This window comes from Euprymna scolopes, chromosome 4 (assembly GCF_053919585.1).
Source record: "Euprymna scolopes isolate OS-2025 chromosome 4, ASM5391958v1, whole genome shotgun sequence".
NCBI lineage: Eukaryota > Metazoa > Mollusca > Cephalopoda > Sepiida > Sepiolidae > Euprymna > Euprymna scolopes.
The window spans coordinates 66,903,798-66,922,162 of record NC_136485.1 but is presented as its reverse complement, the minus strand read 5'-3'; the positions used below and the strand labels follow the sequence as shown (position 1 = coordinate 66,922,162).

The 18,365-nt window shown below is 34.0% G+C and overlaps 1 protein-coding gene across 2 annotated transcripts in view; it reads left to right on the top strand.

Moving 5' to 3' along the window:
- LOC145268167 (serine/threonine-protein kinase mTOR-like) overlaps positions 1-18,365 on the top strand; it is a 223,826-nt gene that overhangs the window by 134,394 nt on the left and 71,067 nt on the right. For both annotated transcript variants that reach the window (XM_080123389.1, XM_080123381.1), the window contains exons 31-36: positions 365-501; positions 1,416-1,516; positions 10,342-10,457; positions 12,508-12,585; positions 12,758-12,865; positions 16,175-16,300. In XM_080123389.1, the coding sequence (XP_079979515.1) occupies positions 365-501; positions 1,416-1,516; positions 10,342-10,457; positions 12,508-12,585; positions 12,758-12,865; positions 16,175-16,300 (666 nt within the window). The remainder of the gene's footprint in view (positions 1-364; positions 502-1,415; positions 1,517-10,341; positions 10,458-12,507; positions 12,586-12,757; positions 12,866-16,174; positions 16,301-18,365) is intronic.

Sequence of the window (18,365 nt, the reverse complement as noted above, 5' to 3'; positions counted from 1 at the left end):
CTTATTCTGGAGACTTTTGAACACCAGTAATTTTATTATAACTTATGTTTTAATGAGGGAAAATTGAAAATTTTTATTTCAAAATATAGCTGAGAAGGTGACCTATACACTGTGAAAATTGTTTGAAATTTGGTCGCAAAATGAATGAATGGTGAAGCTTTAAAGCAGTTTTAAATGAATAAAACTAACACATAACCATATATTCAAACACTTGTTTGAATGATACAGACATTTCTGAATTTTCTTTAATTTTAAATGCTGCAATAAGTGCCAGTCTGAATAAGCACTAGCAAATTTTATTTGCTCATTGAATTCATGTTTTTATTTGAATTGGTCTTAAAAAAATATTTTTAATCTTCTTCAGATTGAGGAAAGTTGGTATGAAAAACTGCACGAGTGGGAAAAAGCTTTGAAAGCTTATGAAACTCGGCAGGAAGCTCATCCTGATGACCAGAGTTGCATGCTAGGCAGAATGCGCTGCCTGGAAGCTCTAGCAGAATGGTAAGTTTCTTTTTGTTGTTGGCACCGTTTTCTAGAAAAGAAAAACTATATCTCAGAACTTTTAATCACTTATAAAGATTTTTAATATTCAGTATTTGAATTAACTAGAACATCTATTCCAGGAGAGGTAAAAATTAATTCTCTGAAATTAAACTTTCATACTACTTTTGTTCCCATACAAAAATTAAAATAAGATGTCTAAAATCCTTATGTCATCAATTTTTATTACTTTGGATTTTAGAAAATATCTATAATTTAAAGTTGAAGTTCAAGGGTCATGAGAAGAAATTGAATTCAGCAAATTTGATTTAGTGGGGCAGGTTATCTCAATATTCCATAAGAATCTTTCACTTAGTGATACAAGCACCAAAATTGGCACAAATGACGTTCAGAACATACATTTTAAGAGAAGAATGTTAGCCATCAGAAAATTCAAGATGGCTGCAGAAGCAACCCTGACAAATTTCAATTTTGATGCTTGTATCATCAAGTGAAAGATTTTCAGCAATCTGCTCTACTAATTACAGATACAATGTAATGACGTTTCAAATGGGAGGTTGTATCTATATTCTGCCTCCTAAAACACTTTAAAATAATTTCAAAAACCAAAAATTTTGGAATATTTATTGATTGTTTAATATGTATTAACATTTCACAAAAATTGTAAGTATCTGGATTTTCACAATGAACTTCCCACCCTCATAGCATAAAGCTAAATATAGGTTATGTTATGATCCATGGAACCTTGCAGCTGTGTTCAGAAATTCATAATGATTAGTAAATTAGTGCATCATGTACATAAAAATACATAAATATATACAAATACCCAACTTTATATAGAGATAAAAATATTTGTTATTAATCACAATGATTATTTTTGTGTCTGAATTGATTTGTTATTTTGTCTTTTCCAGGGGTGCTCTGAATCAACTTGCAAGCGATGCATGGTGTACAGCTAATGATGAACACCGGACAAAAATGGCTCAACTTGCTACAGCCGCAGCTTGGGGACTTGGTAAGGATTAAAAAAAAATTTTTTTTGTCATTTAATACAAACAAAACTATTAGATCATTTTAAAATTCTTTATTCATGTGGACACCATATACATAAAAATGGAAAAAGCACAATACGATTAAATAAACTTGTGTGTAGATGAGTTTTATATTGTTTTATCACTCAGAAGACTATCAGAAAATAATTTATAATTTGAAATATTTACAAATGAAAATGATAATTTAAAAAATGTAGTGAAATATGTTATTGCCAATAACATGGTACAATAACGAATTGAAATTGGCTCATCAAAAAGAAAATTTGATTTGTAAGCTTAAGTGCTTTGAAAATCCAACCAAGTAACTTTATATTTTTGATACATAAAAGAAAAAAATGATTAAATTAAATCTGAAGTTTGGATTCATACAGGCTTGAAAAGTGTTTGAATTTTGAGCTTTGTCTTGAAAAGGCCTTATTTCTATTATTTCCTTGAAAAATCCTTGAAAATATGGGAAATGTCTTGAAAAGGCCTTGAAAGTCATATTTTTATATCCAGAAAAATTTGTGTCGAAATGTTAAAAATAAAATCTAAATAAATATAAGTAAATTATTTAAGTATTCATAAAAATACTATTAAAATATTTTTAATTGTTGAAAATAAATGAAATCAAAATACATTTTGCAATTGCATCCTATTATTGTGAATACAAGAGTTATCTCCTAGTTTCATGATTAAGGGATGTAACTCTTGTATCCACAATACTTGTAATTGAAAATTTTAAACAAATACAACTTAATCCAATCTACAATGGGGAAAATTTAATCGTGCTTGACGGTTGGCCAAATATAAGTGGGTCAGGGAATGTAAATATGAATGTTGCAGGCATATTGTTGTGTATGTCAAAAGGAATTTGTTTGGAGCAAAATGGATGAAAGTGTCTTGAAATTGCAGATGGCTGGCACTAAACACAAAACGAACGAAAACTGTAAATAGTTGACTAGTTTTGTTGTGCATTAGAGAACTTCACGTAAATAATATGACCTTTAAAACTACTTCATCATTATTTTACTTCAGTCAAAGTTCTCAGAAATCAAGGGACCCACAACACTTGAAATGTAAATGAGATACATAGATATTCGAATGTTCCATTAAAGTTCTTTATCTCTCAAACACTGAGTTAGTAAAAAAATTGAGAACATAATTTTCCTCTCCCCAATTAACCATTTTTATATGTTGTAGTATATTTTTCATTTTGGTGTCTTGGTCTTACTGGAATCCAGGACAAGAATTTATCTTGTCTGGTGGAGTATCCAGCTTTATGCTATTATTTGAGGTAACATCATTTGGAGAAGGTGCACCATTCCTCGTAAAAGCTAATGTGCGTTAGCCATAGTGAGGAGATCTTATTTGGGCAGCGAATACTATGTGATTTTGAATATTTGGTCAGGGTTTACTTCTATGGAAAAAGTATCCTCATGCCAGGTTGTTCTGACAAACCCTTGTACAGAGAGACATTAGACACTTTATGAGTGTCTAGTAGGCATTCAAGTTCTCTCCACTTCATGAAAATGTCTTTTCTTGTTGTTAATTAAGTTTTTTTTTTGGTTTATCATATTGTTTATATATCAAATTTTGTTTTAAAAACTTGAATTTTATCTGGAGAAGGCCTTGAAAAACTTTGAAAAATTCTTGAAAATAAACAGTGAAAATCTGTACAAAACCTGAAAATGTAGATGATGAATAGAAAAAATAGATATACCACTATAACATAATCAGATTAATTCGTCTGCATAGTTTAATACTTTGTCTATTAAAAGATTTTGTCAGAAAATGACTTCTCAGTTGAAATATTTACAAACTTGAAAAACAAACAATAAAAGTCAAAGTAAAAAAAAAAGTCTAATAATTAATCAATTTGTTAATAAATGAAATTGTATTTATCCTTTTGAACCTTATGAAGTACAACTTCATTAATTTATAAACTAATTTATTAACAAACAAAGGAGTGTCGTTTGTTCACACTTTTCACAATAATAATGTATTGGATTTTTTTGAAATTTTGTACAAACATTAGTCATGGTAAAATAAATTTTTACCAGAACAGATTTTCTGGGATAAATCTGATTGCTCCACCCCTAGGGGCCATTATAGGGATAAAATTGCCCCCAAATCATCCATTCGTTTGTTTGTACTTTTCTCAAACCATAAATCGGATTTAAAAAATTTTTTGCACAAACATTAGTCATGGTGAAAGTAAATTTTTCACTCGTGGAGCGGAACCCTGCATGCTTGGCTTGTTCTTTATTATATTTCCTTGTTTGAATTTTTGATAGATTAATAAATAATGTAATTTTAAAATTTTTATATCCATCATCAATATATGCAGAATGCTAGATTATGCTAGAATGCTAGATTATGGTAGTAAGTGCATAATTATTTATTAATAAATATATAGGCCTAGTACATTAGGGAAACTAGGGATTCACAAGGAGACTGTCTAGTCTACAGGAAAAGTACTGTATACTAGTATAATTCTTCAGTTAATGGCCGAAAAGGTAGAGATGAATATCCATTTCCTGAATTTGATATTTTCAAACTTATAAACTAGTTTGCCGATCTTAATGATTAACCATTGAGAAGTGGGGATAAACAGATTATATATGGAAAAGAAGGTCTACTTAAAACCCAAAAGTTCAGTTAACCAATAAAACTGAAAAATAAAACATAAATATAAAAAAAAAAAACTGACAAAAATTAAAGGTTTTCTAAACAATGTTTACTCCGAGGAAGAATTGTTTGAATACAAGAGCAGAAATTTTCAAAACATGCTCTTAGAAGAAAATCCCTACTAAAAAAAATTGACCTTCATGTCAACCTCCACGAATAATCCGTCCATTTCTGTCATTATTACCTGTGGTTAATTATCAGTTCATGCTTGACACTCGAGTCTCCTCCACCCGATGATTCCTTCCTTAACTTTCTGATTTAATTTCATATAGTTTGTTCTTTCCTGAATGAACACATTTGAGTTCCCTTCCTGCAATTCTTTCTCATGACTTTACCTTCTCATATCTCCATATAGATGCACGCACCTATAATAATCATATTTTGCACCTCTTAGCACCTACGTCCTATTGATCCATTTTAGTGGTTGTGAATTTACCCAGAAATCTGAATAGGTTCTCTTGTACTTTCCATACATCCCCTACTCAAGATTTCTCTGTGGAACCACCCTGATTGATACCAGCTGCACTCGTGTAGTTAAACTGCCTTGCATATAACAACAAACTCTTTCCCCGTACATTTGTTAGTATGTGGATTGCTTCTAATGACTTTGTAAGCTGAGGAGCGACCACCAATAGCTATTAATTGTAATGATGGGGCAGTCTCAATATTTTTCCTGATTCCGATACAATTACCGATTCTGATTCTTTATAAATCTCTAAATATTTAACTGTAGAGTTTTTTTTCCCCGATTACTGTAAAAATGTGTTAAATGTGCAGATTTTTTTCTAAATGTAAAAGTACACATGTGAAGATTGTCTATAGATTTTAATTTTACCGATAGTTTAAGATAAATATTTATTATTTTAGCATTACTACCAGCAGACAAAAATTTTGCTTTAAACAAAATGTAATAAAAAAGACAAGAGAATCAGCATCTTGGCATTAGAAAGTAGGCATAAATTTTACGATTTCGATACCTCGAAAAAATTCTAATTTTTTTTATTCCTATTAATCATCCTAAGACTAATTGTGATTTGCATCTACTAGACACTGGCTGTTGATGACAAATTGATTTCAGAAATATATACTTGCTAGGCTTTTTAGCTTGTTGGCTTGGAATGAGTGCTTTATGCTAAACTTTTAAAGTTGGTATTGTGGTGACTAATCCATGTGTATCGAATGGATACCATAATACTTAGTTCATTATACTTTATAAGAAAGGTTTATATAAAATTTGGTGCTTCTACATTATTGGGACGAGATTTTGTAGTCGATAAATGGAGTTTTCAGATAAAAAAAACAATGGTTTCAACTGATATTTTTTTGTCAATTCTAATAAGTTACAATGGTAGTTTCCAAATCATGCAGTCAAAATTACCTGAATATTACTGAATTATTAAAAAAAAAACAACTTTAATCGTGTTAGTGTCGCTTGCGTGACACTGCTGTCCGAACTTTCACCTTCCCGTTCCCACTTGACGCGTCTTCTCTCCACTCCAAAACGCACTTTTGCAACTTTAGCTTTTCTCTTCTCCAAATACACCTTCTCTGCTCGCAATCAAACTTCAGAAATCCCTCCTTCCCCAAATCACTCCTCTTTTATTTCCAATCAGGAGCATCTCATTTGCATACCTCGTGGTCACCCTGTAGGCATATAAAGAAACAGGGCAGCCATTTTTGTTTCTTTCTTCTTCATTATGAACACGAGGTAAGCCACACAAAAACGCGGTCGGTCGTTCTTGTTTCTCTTCATTTACACCACACGCCCCCCTGATCTTCGAGATCAATAGGATACTTCGTAATCCTCCATCCAAGCAGGCCGCCTCCTCTCACGTCGAGGCCTCTGGGGGACAACTTCTCGGGGGTTAACGTTTTCAGGTTCACTACAACGCGGGCCTAAGTCAGGTCGAGCAGCATCATTTGCTTCTCGGTGGCCCTCGATTTCTTCTTCTTCACTGCCCTCACTGCATACCGGCAATGTCACACGACGCAGGTCTAAGATATGCCGGGGAACGCCATTCACCATCCCATTGTTCTTCGACTGCAATCCTGTTATGACCCCTCTTTTCCAACGAGTGGTACACTGTGCATTGGGGGGTTTCACCCACACCTCTTCACCTACTTTTATAGTGGCTTCTTCACTCTCAATTCCTGCTGCTTTGTTGCACGGATGCCGCCACTTATATGTGAAAACGGCCCTATGAGGCACAGTTGTCTCATCTTGTTTGGTCTTCGGCGAGATGTTATACCAAAACACCGCCTCTATGGGTGATATGTTGCTTTTTTCCGCAGCGGCTTTAATGGTGCGATGATTCCTCTCCACTATTCTGTTGCCACTCGGCCGATACGCTGCTCTGAAAAATTGCCTTACTCCCCACTTATCGCACACCCCTTTAAAGGCTTCTGATCGGAAAGCGGGGCCATTGTCCATTAAGAGTTCCTCAACCGGCCCTCTCTCCAAAAATATCTCCTCGATGACCCCTCCGATCGCCCATGCAGCTTCTGCCCTGATCTCTCTCCAGATGGCAAACCTTCCCGGTCCACAGTCGACCATCGACAGATACAATTTGTGGCGATAGTGTGTCACGTCAATGGCCAATCGCTTCCAGTCCTCCGCAACGTGTAGCTCTCCTGCTTCGTGTCTGGACGGTCCAGGGTCAATTGATTGGCACTCTCGACAGTTCTCCACCACCTCCCTAACCTCCTCCTCGGTGGTCTCCGGGTAAACCTCTCTGGCTAGGAATAACGTTCGTTCTCGACCAAAGTGGTGCATTTCGTGTGACTCTTTGACTTCTTCCCCTGCACAGCATACCGAGGAGACCTCCTTTCCCTCCTGCAGCCAGGCCTTCTTCACGCGTGTCATCGAATCCGCCTTGTTTTTTTCTGACGGGACCAACACAACAGATACTCTCAACTGGAATTCCGCTATCAGGTCGGTGAGCGCTCCGAGTCTGCGCTTGATCAGCATTTCCGCAGCACCCCTTGTCTTAACTCTCTTATCGCCAGTTACTGCCGACCGAATCCACGACGCTACCGTTGCCGAATCGGTTTTGACTTCAATTATTTTCAATCCCCATTTCAGGGCCAGATTGATTCCTTTTATAGCGGCATCTAGTTCTGCTACGTTGATATGGGAGAAGTCGTTGTTTTTTCTTAGCCACGCCGCATCCTCCACAGTTACACCTCCTATCTCTAGTACGACGCCCAACGCCAGGTTACTGGCATCGCACCAAACCATACCCGCGTCTTCGCCGCTGACATACCATTTCCCTTTCACTGGGTCCTCATTCCTCACTCTCGCAATGACTTCTTGCAGCATGTTCGTGACCTCCTTCGTCACACGGCCTTCCCAGTCATCAGTGCCTGTTTGTCGTTTAATAAAGCTGCATGCTATCCTGAGCCAGCCAGCGATAGGATAGTGCCCGACCAGCCTCCCGCAGACTGAGAAGAGTTCTCGCCTCGTCAGCTCAGATCCGACTTCGGGTATTGCATTCCCTCGTTCGAAGACAAGGCTGTCTTTTCCATCTCGCCTTAGTTTCAACCCCAGCACCGCTCCTCCATCTAGGGGCTCCGCCGGTTTTGCGGTTAACCCATACTTCTCGACATGGCTTCTTACTTTCTCTGCTGTCACCTCTGCCTCCTCCACCAGGATGTCGTCAATGTACGAGCTAGTGGCCTCCTCCACTGTACAGTCTTTGCTCAGCACTGTCTTCAGTACGGCAGTCATAATTTTGGGGGCTGAACTCAGCCCAAAGCCTAACCTCGTCAGACAATACACCCGCCCCTTGTACCGGACCAGTTGGTACTGCCAGAGTTTTTCATCTACATGGATCTGCAGATATGCCGATTTCAAATCGACAATCTTAGTGGCCCGCCCCATTCTTCTCCATTTCCTCATGACATCCTCACATACGTCGATCCCCGTTCCAGTGTGGCAGGCTACGTGTCTGTTCAATTCCCTAAAATCCAGCACGGGCCTAATCTTGTTTTTGGTAGGCTGAACAACCGCCAGTAGTGGCAACACTCCTTTTTCTTCCCCTGTCCACGGTTTCAGAATTCCTTCTTTTATCCACCTCTCCACTTCTTCCTCGAATCCTTTTCTTATTTCTCCTCGCAGGGTGTTTTTGTAGCAGCCCACCTTATTCTGTAGTTCTGGGGGCCCGGAGATCCATTTCCATTCCACCGTCCACCTCACGCCATCAAACTTCGCCAGGAAATCTTTGTCCTCAATGCAGCAAACCTCCGGTTTTGGGGTTCTGACAGTTCTATCACCTTCCACTCCTGCCATCCCCACTGCGCCAAGACGTCCAAACGTCACTCGGCCCCCTCTTAACGTAGCGCCCCCCAGTCGGTTAATTGCACTCATACCTATAATCACGTCGACACCACCGACCAGATGATTCAACACTAGGGCTTGCAGTTCAATGGGCACCCCTTGCACCATTACTTCCGCTGTCGTCTCCTAGGCATTTCACATCCCTGCCATCCACGGTCCTAATAATCCTGGTTCCGCTCCATGACCTCGCGACATTCCTTGCTAACAGCGTTGTAGTGCAGCCTGTGTCGACAAGGGCTATGGCTCTCTTCCCATTGACTACCACCGGTAACCGAGGCAATGTTCCATCATGCGCCATTTCCACACAGAAGGGGTAACCACTGGCGCAATAGCTCCCCTTCACTCGTTTCCCTGGTCCCGTGCAGCAACACAATAGCGGCTAGTATGCCCAACTTGTCCACATCGGTAGCACGTGATCCCCGGTCTCGGCTCTTTGCAGTCCTTGATCAGATGAGGACCCTGGCACCGGAAACACTTGATGGCAGGTCTCCCCTCCTGTCGCCTCGCCGGCTGCCTCTCATTCAAGTGAGGCCTCATGCGCATATTTCTACTCACAGCTGCAGCCACGATTGGGCTTCAGAAATCCCTCCTTCCCCAAATCACTCCTCTTTTATTTCCAATCAGGAGCATCTCATTTGCATACCTCGTGGTCACCCTGTAGGCATATAAAGAAACAGGGCAGCCATTTTTGTTTCTTTCTTCTTCATTATGAACACGAGGTAAGCCACACAAAAACGCGGTCAGTCGTTCTTGTTTCTCTTCATTTACACCACAGTTAGAAGGTGAAAAATTGCCGCCATTTTTGTTTAATTCGAATGAAAAATAACCTCCCTGTTGAACTCTGCTGTGTTTTACGATCGTTTTCATCAAATTCTATTTTTTATTTTCTTTAATAACAAAATTTTCTATCTTATCAATTTTCGTAATTTTTGGATATAATCATCTTAAAAATACGAGGAATATGTAGATACCATTGTTTTCATGTGAAATTCAGTTTTACGATTTCCAGAAATCTCGTCCCAATTCTGTAGAAGCGCCCAAAATTTCAGCCAGATCAGTTTAGTAGACAGACAGAAGTATAATATTGATAAATGCTTTGTATCTTATTAGCTTACTTGTTGTATCTGTTGGTTAGTTTTCGTTTGACAGCATATCAACCTTTTTCAGGTTATTTAATGCCGAATCCAGTGATTTTTGAAGAAAAAAATTTTTTTAATAGAATATATTTGTTTTTTTCAAGTCAGTTTCTATTTAACCCATAGTTGAGACCCTAACAGGTACTTCCAGTCCGGGCCAGAGTGGACCTGGGACCAATGGCAATCAAAAGGTTGCTCCACACTCTCCAAAGCCCGCAAGCTGGGACTTCACCATCAGATATAGTTTAAGGTCATATCCAGGACCTGTTGTATCTGTGCACAGTAGATGACATCATGGATGATGAATGAAATAAAGGTTATTGAAAGAAATATGGGAGGAAGCGAATAACATAAAGATAGAGCAATGGAAATGTAACAAGTGAGGTAGTGTGGGGAGTATTAATAAAATAAATCCAATGCATCATGAGTTGTGTGAAAAAATGGAGGAAAGTTAATATCTAAATTGTCTTGTCAAAGCAGAAATTGAATTTTTAAAAAGAAGTCGATCTCTTGCAAACCGTAGTTTTATTTTGTTTCTTCTGAATAAACATTTTATTTTAATGGTTTGATGAATTTCTCTTTTTCTTCTGTGTATTTAGGAACTCTATTTTTTGTTTCTAAACTGTTTTCATTTTCTTTTATTCAGGTGATTGGGACAGCATGGAAAACTACTTATCATTCATTCCAAGAAATACATATGAAAATTTCTTTTTTCGTGCTGTATACTCTGTTCACAATGCAAACTATTCCCAAGCATGTCAGGTAGATAGTTGCTTGATTTAAATCAGATGACTTTTTTTTTTGTGCTTGTCCAGAACTTCTCCCATGGAAAAACAAAAATAAAGAAAAATCTGTATAATATACTTAATGAATTTACGTAATTTTTGGTGTACAATATTTTGTTTTTGTCCTGGGTATATACATGCAGATTTTTCTTTATTTTTGCTTTTTCCTGGGGGAAGGGTCAGGACATGTGCCCCCCCCCCCCCTTTTTTTTTTTTTTTTTTTTTTAAATACAGAATCAGTATATCAGTATTGAACAGTTCAACTCTCAGAACTGAACTTTATGTTCTTATACTGTGCTTCATTTATTTATTTATTTTTTTTTTTTTGTCTTTAATTGGTGAAGGACTTTGGACTGGGGCGATTTTTGGTAATAGTCAGCTTACTTCCAGTGTGTCTGCTACCAGAAGTGGTGACAAGGCAAATCAATTCCTTCTCTTTTATTTTTATGATATCTGACATTTTGTTATTTTGATTTCAATAATTTTGTCATTTTGATTAAAATAATTTTATTTTTATAATTTCAAAGACATATATATATATTATATTAATTTAAAAAAAAACTTTTTATAATTTCAAAAACATATTTCTTACAAAATTTTGAATAAAATTTATTTTGTTAATTTTGTTATTAAAAGTGCAAATAAAGATTGTTATTTTTATCTTTTTATAATTTTTATTGTATATTTTTCAATGTCTTTTTATATTTTATTTCAATAAATCACTTCACAATAGAAATACTGAAGAACAATAAAAGTGAAGGAATTGATTTGCCTTGTCACTGATTCCGGTAGCAGACACACAGGAAATTAGGAAGTATATTAGCTGACTATAATCCAATTTTTAATTTTGTCCCAATCCAGAGTACTCCTTGGGTAACTAGATTTTACCCACATTAAAAACCAATCTTGTGTTTATTTCTGTCCTTGTAAGGGAGCAAGTAAATAGGGATTCCATATTTAAAAAAAAAAAAAAAAATTGAAGGCATAGATATTTCATTTTACCTTTGTATTTTTTACAAGTTTATATTTTTCTGTCTAATAGCAATTTTTGAAAAACAAAAAATAAATTTGTTTAAATTTTTAATTTAGTAAGTATTAAATTAACATTTTATGTTATCCTGAAATCTGACATTCAGGTAAAGTTCTGCATAGTAAAAAAAAATATTTTTGATAAATTTTAAATATGAAAATTACATATCAAAAAAATTAATCCATCAATTTAGCCATTGTTATCCTTGTAGTGGCTGAAGTTTATTAAATAAATTAAGAGAACATATTTTGGAAACCAGAATTGCAGTGTTGGTGATTTGGGAAAGAGTCAGTCAGACTTATAAGAATACTAGGAGTTAGTCCAATTTAAAAATCCAACTCCTATTCTTACGAAAGACTTTAAAATAAAGTCTAAATCAATCAGATAATTTGAAATTCTAGGAACCAGAGTCAGAATTTTTGTAAGTCGCAACTTATACAGACTATATTACGGGTAAATTGTTTTATTGGACACTTTTTAATATGGTTTCCTTTCTGAAAATAAGAGATAAGTAATAAAAAAAAAAAAAAAAATTGGAAGTGGCAACACCTGAAAAATAAAGTTTTCATTAAATTTTTAAAAACAAAACTGATAAGAATTGAAATGTCTAGACCTAGGTTTCAACAAAAATAGCACACATGTTTATAACGGTATCTGTACCATTTGTATGTTGTATATGCACTTTACCAGAAGTCCATCAAACAACTAATATTATGATTATTGATTCAGTTTTAAAATGAAATAATGTAAAAGTAAAAATAGTAACAATAATAATTATTATTAGAGAGAGAGACCTATCTTTTCCTACTGCTTCTTTCTTCACATTTAACCTCTCTCTTCCTCATAGTTTTATGTATGACAGAAGAAAAGTACATTGAGATATATACGCACAAACGAAAACACATTGATCTTTATCTACTATGGTTACAATAACTAATATATTTAATGAATATTTAAAAAAAAATGTTATTTATTCAAAATAATTCTATCTTTTCAGTTCATCGACAAGGCAAGAGATATTCTTGACACAGAACTAACTGCCATGGCAGGAGAAAGCTATGCAAGAGCTTATGGTGTATGTAGTACTTCTATTTATTTTTTGTTTTTACTTTCTTTTTTCTTTATTTAAAGAATTGTTTTATTTGAAAAAAAAAAAAAAAAAAAACATATACAAAATATTTGATTTTTTTTTCAGTAAATCTTTGATAATTTAATATAACCAATTCTTTGATTAAATTTATCCACAGCCATTGGTAAATGCTCAGATGCTGTCAGAATTGGAAGAAGTCATTCAATACAAACTCATACCCGAACGCCGAGAGGTTATCAAAATGATGTGGTGGGATCGATTACAAGTAAGTCCTTCAAAATTAGTCTCATAACAAATTACTATAAATATTATTCTGGCCACAAAGAAACTTTTGATTGATTGACAAATGGAAGAAATAGAATATACATTACGAAAGCAGTTAGCTTGCGTAAGTTTATATGTTTGATACATTTTAAAGAAATTAACATCTCTCTACACTTATATAAAAGGAACTTTCTCTGTGTATGAGAGTTCATTCCCTATGGACTCAAAAACGACTGGACTGATCTTTATGAAATTTCACACAAAGGTATTTTGTGTCTGGCAGTGTTCTTAGATAGGTTTGTATTATTGATAATCGAAATAATCCGATTAAAGAAGGAACAGCTGGTTTTGATCAAAGTTGGCGCGTTACACAACCTAACGTCACAAGTGCATTATTACCGCACAAGCTGAAAGGCCCAACATATAAAATCAATAGTAGGTTCTTTGATATGATGGGCATGTTCGAAATTAATGTTTCTGTTTAGAGCACAGTCAAAGCATGATACTTTTGCATTTTTACCTTTAATTCAAGCCAATATATATAAAAATAATTTTATAAAATCGACAATAGGTTCTCTACAGTGCAATGAAGACTACAATATATTGTGAACTAAGTCATTGCGAAGAGGCATGAGAAGCTTACACCTGGTGCACCACTCTGGATCCCCAACTAAAGCAGGCAAATACCAAATAAAAATTCATTGATCATCATTCTATCCTGGGCAACATCATGCCTCCTTGCTAGTAATGATTACATATATAAACAATTTTTAAAACTTTTTTCTTTTGATAATCCACAAAAAAGGGTAGTCAGCATTAATTTAAAGCAAGTAATTTTTGCTCAAAAACTTAATTTCTAATACTTAAAAATTTTAGAACACCAAATATCTCTGAACTTAAAATTAACTTAGATAATATATAATCATTTCTCCTAGCAAATTCTATGGATATCTTAGCGCTTAGTGAAACTAACCTATACTCCTCTATCCCCTCTTACCACTTTAACATGTCTTGTTATCTCCCACTATTTTAAGGGCTCAGACACATACACGGACTCAGAGTCTATATTTGTAACACCCTCCCATTGACCAGAGAATCCAAACTAAAATCAGACAATCAGGCCTTCATATGTTTTAGACTAACCTTGCAACATGGTGTTAGTTACTTATATTTTCTCTATTGTTCTCCCTCGACCCAAAATTGTACCCTAATCAATAACGTCTCTGACAGTATAACTTATATCTCTACAAATTAACCATTCGCCCCTACCTGGAGTATTATTGTGACATCTGGGCTTGTGCATTTGCCACTAGTCTCTCGCTCTTAAACAGTGTCCCCCCAAAAAAAGAGTCTCCAAATATAATAGGACCCCGCACTATCAGTCCAACCCCTGTCCCATTACCAAAATGTTGCATCCGTTTTACAAGGATTTTAATGGAACATACTCTGTCAAACTGGAAGCATTTGTACTCCACTCAATGTAAATATCCCCAACTAAACCGACAAGCAGCAAAGTCTCATCCCTATACTGTGGAGATCCTTAGATGTTGAAAAACGTTCTACTCTAATAGTTTCTTCTCTTAAACTGCTAGCTTTGAAATTCTCTCCTGGATCCCTGCTTTCCTTACTCTATTGGTATGCAGAAGTTTAAGTGTAATGTGAACAGACCTCTTGCTCCACCAGTCCTTGCATAGCGTTCCTGTAGATTTAATCTTACATCTAAGTGGTAGCGTGCCTTGTTTGGGGTGAAAAACAGTAATAAAAAAATAATGTAAAGTAATGATTAAATGTTTTTTATTCTGAAACTTTCAGTGTAAAACATCTTTTTCAAACAAGACTTGCAATATTTGTAACTAATGTAGGTATGGTCCCTCACAGTTGGGAGATTCTATTTATAAACGATGCTGCTAGGAATTGACGAATCAAATTAATTCACGTTCTGCTACCAACCAATCAGAAACCAGAATTCCTCCATAAAAATTAAACCTTTTTTTTTTTTGGCAACCTTGCATGTGTTTTCTTCGTGTCAACACGGGAAGAATCTTTTGCTCTGTGGCTTCCAACTCAAGAACTGTCTACTGAGCACCAGTCACCTCCAGGACTTGTGTAGAACAACTAACCATTGGAAACTGTTCTGAAACTAAACATGGCTTACAACTTATAGGTTTTTTTTCTCTTCATTTTCCTGGTGGTATTAACACTGAGTGGTCAGCCCTTCAAAGAAAAAAATATAAAATGAACAGTCTTCATTAAAAAAAAATGTCTTACACTGAAAGGCTCAGAAAAAAAAATGATTTTATTCATTTGATAAAATAATTTATAAAATTTTGATTTTCTAAAATTTTCATAATTACTTTACAAAATGTTTTGAAAAATGTTGCTAACTGCCTTCTATTTGTAATTTCTAATATTTTGTCAATAAATATGTAAATGCTTTGATCATCGTCACTCTGATATAAAGACCAAGTAGAATATTTTCTCTATAAAATTTTAAATATTTTTTGGTGTTCCTATATTACACAAACGAAAAAAAAATTGATTTAAAGTAAAAGAAATGGTACCTTTTCATGTCTCAAATAGTTACATATCCAAAAATTACAGAAAACAATAAGTTAGAAAAATAATTATTAATGAAAAACTGTTTTCAATAAAGTTTATATAAGGAATAAATTTTCGCCGACAGAGCTTAATTATCTCCCCAGTCAACTTATCTCTTTTTTTTTTTAGTAATATAGTGATTTTGCTTCCTTTCACAACTTTCTTTTCTCATTAATAATTATTTTTCAACTTTTTTGTTTTTCATACTTTTTTGATGTGTTACTATTTGAGACCTTACAATTATGTACCTATTTACTATGTCTCCCCACGGGACAGAGTTAGACACCAGGGTCGTTTTTTAACGTGGAGAAAAGGTACAAAAATAAAAATTGTCTCAGTCGTGAAGGATTTCTCCTCCACTGAAAGAGAACAAGAAATAGAAGTGCAGCATCTGAAGAACAGATACTACACTTTGATCTTGTCCTGAATTTGTTTTATTTGAAATTCAATATTGTTTTCGTTTATATCATTTAGCTTTTTTTATTAGCTATGAAGCAGTAGAAGGTGGATAAAAATTAAAATTAACATATCAAGTTCAATGAATGGATAGAAAGTAATCTTTTATTTTAAAAAATATTCTGTTTGATAAAAAAAAGTTTTATTATTGCTATTACTTTGCACATCTTCCCAGATTTTAAGATAAAATTTTTAATTAATATTGTTTTATTTCACTAAATATTTCATTTTGTTATTTTATTTATTTATTTTTCAGGGTTGTCAACGTGTGGTTGAGGATTGGCAGAAAATTATCCAATTACGATCTTTAGTCATAAGTCCACATGAAGGTGTGAAGACGTGGCTAAAATATGCCAGCCTCTGCAGAAAAAGTGGACGATTAGTATGTATCAATATTTATCTATTGTAATACTTGTAATCTAAAAAGATTTAATGATAACTTGAATAGTGAACATGGTTATAGTCAGCTAACGTACTTCCTAACTTCCAGCATAGTGCTATCGGAAGCAGTGACAAGGCAAATCAATTATTTCGCTTTTTTTTTCTCTCACACCTACATCTCTCCTGTGCATGTACTTCCCCCCCCCCCATTTAATAATCGGTGAAAAGCTTTTTGGTCTTATGTTGATTAAAAATTAAATTAGTTTTATTTCTTTTTTTTAAGAATTATTGAAAACACTTTTTAAAATCTTAAACTATTTTCGGAATAATGTGTATTGGATACATTTTTTTTTATGATGTTCGAAATTATTTTGATTTCAATAATTTCATTTGTTATTTTGATTTCAATAATTTCATTTGTTATTTTGATTTCAATAATTTTATTTTTATTCTATAACCCCCCCCCCTCCATTTTATTTTTAAAATTAAAAAAAATCCCAAAAAACTTTATAATTTCATAAACATTTTTCTTATAAAATTTCAAATAAAATAAAAATTAAAAAATTTTTTTTTATTAAAAGTGCAAATAAAGACTAATTGTGTTATTTTTATCTGTATAATTTTTATTGTATACTTTTGAATAATGTTCTTTTCTTATTTTATTTCAATAAATCAGTTCATAATAGAAATACGTAAGAACAATAAAAGTGAAGGAACTGAGCTGCCTTGTCACTCTTTCAGTTGCACAGCTGCTGACTATAACCACGAATATACAAATATAAAAGGGTTTATTACTGTAAATGAATAATGCAATAATTGATTACAAGTTTCTTGTGATGTATGTGGGAAATGCACTACTCGTCCTTTCATCATTCTCCTTAAGGCTGTCATTGTTGATATGCTTTGGGAAGTAGGTGTCAGTACTTTTTCTACAACAAAATTTAAACGTTTTTAGTTTTGAATTGATTGAATATCAAAAGAAAGATAGTTCCACAATTTAAATAAGTTTTAATAAATCTTTGTCTATTTAATATACTGAAGAAAATTGGTTTTCTTTTGTGTGTTCAAATTTTTTCAGATTGCATTTTCTCCATTGCTTCTTTTGCTATATTCTGTGTTTGGTGAGTAGAAGATATTTTTAAAAAATGTGTTTTAGGTAAAAAGATTATTACAAATTATTATGACAAAACAAACATGGCTGAAATAATTTTTTTTTTTTTTTGAATCATGAAAATACGTGTTTTATGTAATAATCCAGAAATAGTTAACTAATTGTAACATGCCAATTATGTAGATAACATTGCTTGTTGTGTTGAAATTGACAAAAAAATAAGTAGTTATTGTTTTTTAATGAAAACTCAATTTTTTTGGCTGATTTCATTACAATAACAAAGAAGTACCCTTAAATATCATGCTGAAATGATAAAATTTTTAAAATTACGGCAAATGATAAAGTAGAAGATCTACTAGATTTACAAAAAAAAAAAAAAAAGCAGATATTAGTGATCTGCCGTTTTCTATTTTGAAAAGGTGGATTACAATTTTGTGAAAATCATAGACTGCAGTTACCTCCTTTGGGTTTTAAGATGTCTCAACATTATAAAATGCGATAAAACTCAATAATTCAATAAATTTTATTTTTGCTTGTAATTATTTTTCTACTTTATCATTTTTCAAAATTTTTAGAATTTTTACATGACGGGTAAGTGCGTACTAGTGTTTTTACCTAAAATGTATTTATTTGAAATCTTATACTGCACAAGCACTACATAGACAAATATATTAGTTAGTCTGTCTGTTTCAGACATTATATTAAATTGCCTCGGACACCAGTGGACCATTTGCCAAGTCCTTTGTATATTGTGTTTTTTTTTTTTTTATCCATCCTATTTATTTAAATATCTATCTGTTGATGGGTGATCCAAATGTATGCTGATTGCATTCTCTATGCAGGTATGTGAAATATTTCCTGAAAAGGATCCAACTTTTATTAGTGGTGACCTGTAATGGTTAAGAATGAAATCTTGGTCAAGAATGAACACAAGACCTTGATCCTTAATTATGCT